This window comes from Pundamilia nyererei, unplaced genomic scaffold (assembly GCF_000239375.1).
Source record: "Pundamilia nyererei isolate P.nyererei 1_Seehausen unplaced genomic scaffold, PunNye1.0 scaffold00028, whole genome shotgun sequence".
Classification (NCBI taxonomy): Eukaryota; Metazoa; Chordata; class Actinopteri; order Cichliformes; family Cichlidae; genus Pundamilia; species Pundamilia nyererei.
Window position 1 is genome coordinate 2,487,714 of NW_005187429.1, and position 6,556 is coordinate 2,494,269.

General features: G+C 42.4%; 1 protein-coding gene across 1 annotated transcript; it reads right to left on the reverse strand.

The window, feature by feature from the left end:
• Positions 1-3,132: 3,132 nt before the first annotated feature.
• LOC102196892 (tyrosyl-DNA phosphodiesterase 2-like) lies at positions 3,133-5,380 on the reverse strand. The gene is made up of 6 exons (XM_005728441.2): positions 5,309-5,380; positions 5,010-5,219; positions 4,815-4,906; positions 3,850-3,968; positions 3,589-3,759; positions 3,133-3,502 (listed from the first exon to the last, which is right to left on the reverse strand). The coding sequence occupies exons 1-6, from the start codon at positions 5,359-5,361 to the stop codon at positions 3,221-3,223; spliced, it is 927 nt and encodes a 308-aa protein (XP_005728498.1). The 5' UTR covers positions 5,362-5,380; the 3' UTR covers positions 3,133-3,220.
• Between the last annotated feature and the right edge of the window lie 1,176 nt (positions 5,381-6,556).

Sequence of the window (6,556 nt, forward strand, 5' to 3'; positions counted from 1 at the left end):
AGTTGTTGTACATTCGTCATTTCATAATGCTCCAAATGTTTTCTGTGGGTGACAAGTCAGTTCAGCCCCCGCACTCTTTTATTATGGAGAGGCATGCTGTTATTATGTGTTAAATGTAGTTTTGTTGGATTGTAGCATGTGTTTTGCTGCAAAAGCTGGATGTGTTCTTCATAGCTACAGCCATCATGTGGCATTTAAACGGTATGTTGGTACAAGGTCTGATGGTCCCACTCGTCTTTAGCATAATGTTTGATTTGTTTCTATTGACGTTTCTATTGTTGTTATGTTATTATGAATGTTGGGTCTAAGTTTATGAATAGAAACACATAAAGATTACTTGTATTGCAAGTCCCACAGACCAAAGTGCTGTGTGTAGCAATAGGTTTCACAGAGAATGGCCTAAAAAGGAGTAACTATCCAGTGAGCAGCTGAAAGAAGGCTGAAAATGCCTTGTTGATGCCAGAGATCAGAGGTGACTGTAAAGTAAGCAACTCAAATAACCACTTGTTACAATCAAGGTATGCAGAAGAGCATCTTTAAACATACAACATATTGAACCTTGAAGCAGATGAGCTACTGCAGCAGAAGACCACACCAGATGGCAGTCATGTCAGCCAAAAGCAAAAAACGGAATCTAAAATTCACATATGCTCACTAAAACTGGACGATTAACAACTGGAAATATTCACCTGATCGATGAGTCTTGAGCTGTACTGCAACATTCAGACAATAGGGTCACAATTTGGTGCAGAACAACCTTCAAGTATGGATCCATCCTGGTAGACAATGCTGACAATGTACTCACCGTAACCAAAAGGCCCCCACAGTCATTAGAGCCCAATCCAACAGAGCACCTTTGTGATGAGGGCGAGCAGTAGATTCATACCATCTGTGGCAACTGTATCATACTGTGTGCCATTAAGAATTAAAGCAGTTGTGAAAGGAAAAGGGCGTCCAACCCAGAACTAACAAGGTGTTCCTAATGAAGTGTTGCTTGGGAATTAAAGTGGTCAGCAATATGAAACGTTTTCATCATTTTAGGTTTCAAACCAATTCCCAAATACTTGCACAAAAAATAGTTGGATAAGGAGATTTGGATTACATGAAACCCCAAAACCAATATAATCTGCATAATGCTTCAATAGAAGAGGATGTTGAGTCTTGAGGTATTTGTGTTTCAGGCTTCAGATGAACTCAGCAGAGCTGGATGTATTTGGTCCATGTGTCCTTGTTAATCAGGGACCAGGGGACAAATGAGGGTGGGAGGCCTTTTCTGATGATGGCTGCTCCCAGGGAAAAGTCACATCTGTGTCCTCTCCTGAGGTCAGCTTTTCCTCGCTGTGTGTGGCAGTGATCTAAAAACTGTGCTGACTGCTCACCAAACAAACATGAGAAATGCACTCAGAGGCTGTATTACAGGGAGAAGTGAGGGGGGGTGCGTCCACACAGGCTGTGCGAGGAGACAGATTACATCTGGCTCGAGGGAGGAACTCATTAGATAGGATAACATCTTAAGACACCTTTTTCAAATCAGATATTTAACATTATTTTATACAGAAAAAAGGTAAAAACAAGCAGATGTTATTACAATTTTAATTATAAATGCTATAATTTTTTGGTTTTTTTTTACTAATTCTTATTTAATTTGTTCATCTTTGGTTTTTTGCCTACTGTTGCTATGTTATGGTGGGTTATTGATAAGAATTACCAATAGACAGCAATATGTCATGTTTAGCACAACCTTTGCCCTCATTTGCTGCAGACACGGTTTAATTATTAAAAAAACGTTGGTACAATTTTATCATGGCACTGAGCAAGATCAATCAACGACAACACAAACTCGCAAGGATGCAGAGGCAGGTTTAAACATTGCTAAAGCAAAGTGAGTGAAAAAACAAGTACACATACTGTGTTAAAATGTCTTACAGATGGATGTAAAAAAGTCAGCTTACGCGTTCAATTAAATATCACGATCTCATCCTCATACTGGGATTACACCATTAAAGGAGACTTCAGTAAATTTAGAAAATTTGCAAATTCCTGTGCGCAAGGCCACACTGACAAATACATGTATGAATGAATGCACACAAACACATTTCTTACACAGTCACAGCTAAAAGTTTTGGCAGTGACACAAATGTTTAATTTGATATTATTTGCTGCATCAGTTTTAATGTTTTTTCAGGGTGTTTTTAATGACACACATTTCATCCCTTGTACCCTCTCTTTGTCAAATCTTTGTCTCTGTGAGTGCCTGTTACACCAACTGCTGTGTTTTTTTCTGGTGGTCACTGATCTTTTGTGCTTTGATGGCTTTTGGTATAGTCTTTATGTCTTGTTACCCTGATGTTTCCACTTGCCTTCTGTCTGTGTATGTAACCTCAGTTTGGCTGTGTTTAAACCCTAGAGCCTTCCCTCCTGATTTCTTCTTTGTGTTTGTGGACATTGGTATTTTATATTCTGGATTTGCATTAGCAACAATAAAGGCAATATATGTTTTGTTTTGTTTTGTTTTATTGCTTTGTCAAGTCTGTCTGTCCTATCGTCCTGCATTTCATGACAACTCCTCACATGAACAGATCAGGTCAACCCATTTTTATATCTGTCTGCTCTTCCTGAAAATGATCTGGAAGATTAAGTTAACTGCAGATTGTCTGATGTTTCCTGATGTGAGCAGTTCACCTTCTTCGAAAACATGGGCCGTTTTCCTAGTCTTGCTAATCAAGAGCTTCAGTCGTAAGTGTACCGGTATAAAAAAAACTCACTGCTTGAACAGTTGCTACTCAACTGTGTACTGCCCTCTAGTGGCCTGATTCTTGTGTTACACACAGAGTGACATCACAGTAGGGTTTCTCATGCTGTGTGTGGTGTTTTTCAGTCCCAACTCCATCCACTGAGGAAGATCATGTAACAACGTTAAAAGCTGAAGAGCTGTCAGACTTCTGCTAATGGATCTTGTTATCGGTCAATGCAAATTTATATCAAAACAAAGCAGACATAATTTATTGGTGGTTTTCATATTTTAATTGGCCATTTTAACCACATAAAACACTTAAGCAGACACACATTAGAGGAATAAATTTAATTGAACTGATTAAATTAAGATAAATCATTTACAGGCAATAAGAACATCTTCCTGCATAGTGTTACAGTGATTTAAAGAGCAGCTGATCTAAAATAAAATGCTTAACTGTCATGGTTTTGGTTGTTTTGTGTAGTTCTATTCAGCTGTGAAGGTGCAGTAGATTCCCCAGTGATCACTAGTGTAGCGTCCACAGTCCAGCTTCTCCAGCCCCACCAAGGCCATGTGATCAGGGGCCAGACGTGGGACTCCACGTTTGATAGCCGGGCGGAGGTAGATTCTGTCAAAGCGGAAGCGAGCAGGTGTAGAAATATTCTGATTGGTGTTAGTAGTGGTGTCCCACGTGTAGCGGCAGTGCTCCTGCTTGCCCAGTCGCTCCCATACATCACAGACAGTTGCAGGCAGGCCCACCTTGGGTACCTGAGACGGGTCCAGAAAAAAGAGTTACTGTGATTACTTGTTACAAGTTTACTGGCTGTATCTGAGTGGAAGGAGCAGCGTCTGACCTCCGCGTCCCTCAGGTTTGTGTCTCCCCCAAACACAACGGTGACATCATCAGGTGCACGTTTAAACCTCCACTTCACCACATGCAGCTGATTCATACGCTCTTTAGAACATGCCTTAAAGCTCTCAAAGTGAGATGTCATCAGGCACAGCTTCTGGCCGTCGACGATCACCTGATTTTTGCAAAGGAAAATGTTCCTGAGCGTCACGTTCAGCTGAGCTTATGCATCTAAAGAAAATATCAGAGATGATTTTGCACACACCTGAGCAACAAGCAGGTTCCTCCTCATCTGAGTGGTGGGATAAGGTACTATCTCACTCTCCACAAATGTGACTCGTGACTTTTTCAGCAACATCCCTGTGAAGTAACCTTCCTCAGCACCTGGTCAACACAAGTCAGGAGGAAGTTGGAGACTTTTAAAGGCAAAGACCTTCAAAGGAAATCCTTTGTCAGGTGATCATGGGCTAGATTGCACATAATAACTGAAAGCACACAATATCACAGTGAATACACTGCTGCTATGATAGTGGGCTTATAGTGGGATTTATTCCACTCATCTCCAGCTCCATGTGTTTGTTTTATATCTCTACTAGGACAGCTTTGAATGATTCATTACTCAAAACTGTCTGAAACAAGCTGTTATGGCTCCTCCCCCTTCAAGCAGCCTGACGTCTGACTTACTAGAGTTACTACTTCTAGACAAAAGACACGAAATTCAAGTGTTTATAGCCTGAGTGTTGATACCCAGGATTTACCTAGCTTCTCCAACTTCAAACTTATTATTTGAAAATGGAGAATCATAGTAACAATACATACTTCCATATGTTGGATGTGAGAGAAAACAAGAAACTACCTTACAATATAAAGCACCTTGAGGCGACTGTTGTTGATATTCGGAGCCGTATAAATGAAATTGAATTGAATTACATACAGTATGTGATGGATGTGAGAGAAAACCAGGAAAACCAAAACAGGCTCAAACAGCTGAGCTTCTCCAAAGTGTATCCATGGCCTGTGTAATAATCTTGTAGTGTTGGTACAACAGTCAGGTTTAAAAAAAACAGTGAAGGAAGAATACAGATGTTAATAATATTAACTAAAGTCCCTAACAGCTCTCCTCATGTGAGACACTACGTGAAGCCAAAGCAGTTCAACTACCTTCAGCCATTAATCACCATTTGATCATTCATACATGGACTTTTCCTACCTGTATCTGACATACTGTACCTTCAATCATCAGGTAGCTCGCAAACCGTTTCTTCAAGAACTGGACATAAGGGGGAATGAGCTCCTGCAGGAACACCACATCAGGTTTGTATCTGCATTTACAAACATTATCTTTTATAATATTAACTCTCACATATATGCAGCCTTTAGCAACATTTCCCCTAAATGATGCCTAAAAGTGTAGCATGTGCTTACAACTTTAAATATTTAACCAGGCTTCTGGCACGCTCTGGACGTTTTTCCCCATTAATCCCGTCCACGTTCCAGGTGATTAGGGACAGTTTAAAATCCTCTTTTTCTGAGGGTTTCTGTGTGGCAGCAGGACTGTTGGCTGGACTGGCACCTGGAGTGTCGGCTGGAATGTAAGCAGGACTTCCATCAGGACTGTCATCAGCCAATTCCATCCTGCAAATTTTTCACACAGTCAGTCAGCTCAAACACAAAGAATCATAGGTGAACTTTACCACATGTAGGAGAACAGACAGCAGACTTACCAGTCATCTGGAGTAGTATCTTCACCACTGTGTGTTTCAGAGTCGCTCTCCATGTCAGCTTCAACAAACTAGTTCAAGGCTCTCTGAAAGAAAAGTGACAAGAAGGTTTTGTTTTCTATTCATTTACTATAACTGAAAAAGGGCTTGGCTGCAAATACACCCAGGCAGTTTCTCAGTATGTTTATTTGTGTACTTGTGTCCATGGTTGCAAACAAATATGGTTCATAGTATGTTGACAAGTTCTTGCTCCACCCATTCTATCAAGGTATGTGGCGGGGGCGTGGTCTTTGGCAGAGGAGGGGTGACGCAATGAGCTCGCGGGGCGGCGTGGAGGCGGGAAGGAGCAGGTGTGCAGAACTGTGTTAATGAGAGAAACCTTTCTTATGTCAAAGGAGCTTGCAAAGAAAAGCGTCTGGACTTCTTTAAGTTACTTGAAGACGTTTCACCTCTCATCCGAGAAGCTTCTTCAGTTCTAAGGTCAAATGGTGGAGAGTCCCAGATATAAACCTAGTGGGAGTAACCCCCCACAGAGGGACAAAAGGACCCCCTGATGATCCTCTAATTGCCTGAGCCAAGGTGTGAAACTGGGTGTGGGTCCCAATCAGCCAGAGTTTCGGGTGTGTTCATTGTGAAACCTGGCCCCACCTTATCATGCGAATTCCTGAGATCAGATGGCCCAGGATGTGAGTGGGCGTTAAGGCGTCTGGGAAGGGAACTCAAAACTGGATTATAGATGGCAGACAGTTGGTGTCGTAAACCACCGCCTCTGTTCAAAGATGGTCGCTCACAGTGGACATAGATGGCTTCTTTCACTCCTCTTTCTTTGTTTGTGCAGTGCCGGAGGTGCCCCAGGCTTCCCAGGGTTTTTTTCCCTTTGAGGTACTGTACAGCAGGCAGCCGCGGGGGGTACTCGACCTGATTAAGGAAAACTGGGAGGAAGGGTCGAGCCCCGCAAAGAATGAAATTCAATACGTGCTGGACTTGAAAGCAAAGTTGGACAGGTTTGGGAGGCTATCATGGGAGAATTTGCTCCAGGCCCAGCAACGTCAGCAAACCCTGTACAACAGAGCGGCTAGGCTCAGGCAATTTTCACCGGGAGACGAAGTGCTTGTATTACTCCCTTCCTCCAGCTCTAAACTGCTCGCCAAGTGGCAAGGGGCCCCTGTGGTCACATGGCAGGTGGGGGACATTGACTATGAGGTCGCCCGGTCGGACAGGGGAGGAGCGCTGCAGATTTACCACCTTAAC

Coding starts and splice junctions, on each gene's coding strand:
- LOC102196892 (XM_005728441.2), bottom strand. CDS start 5,361: ATGGAGAGCGACTCTGAAACACACAGTGGTGAAGATACTACTCCAGAT. Junction 4,907..5,009: donor CTGGTTAAATATTTAAAGTT/GTAAGCACATGC, acceptor TTGTAAATGCAG/ATACAAACCTGATGTGGTGT. Junction 3,503..3,588: donor CAAACCTGAGGGACGCGGAG/GTCAGACGCTGC, acceptor GACCCGTCTCAG/GTACCCAAGGTGGGCCTGCC.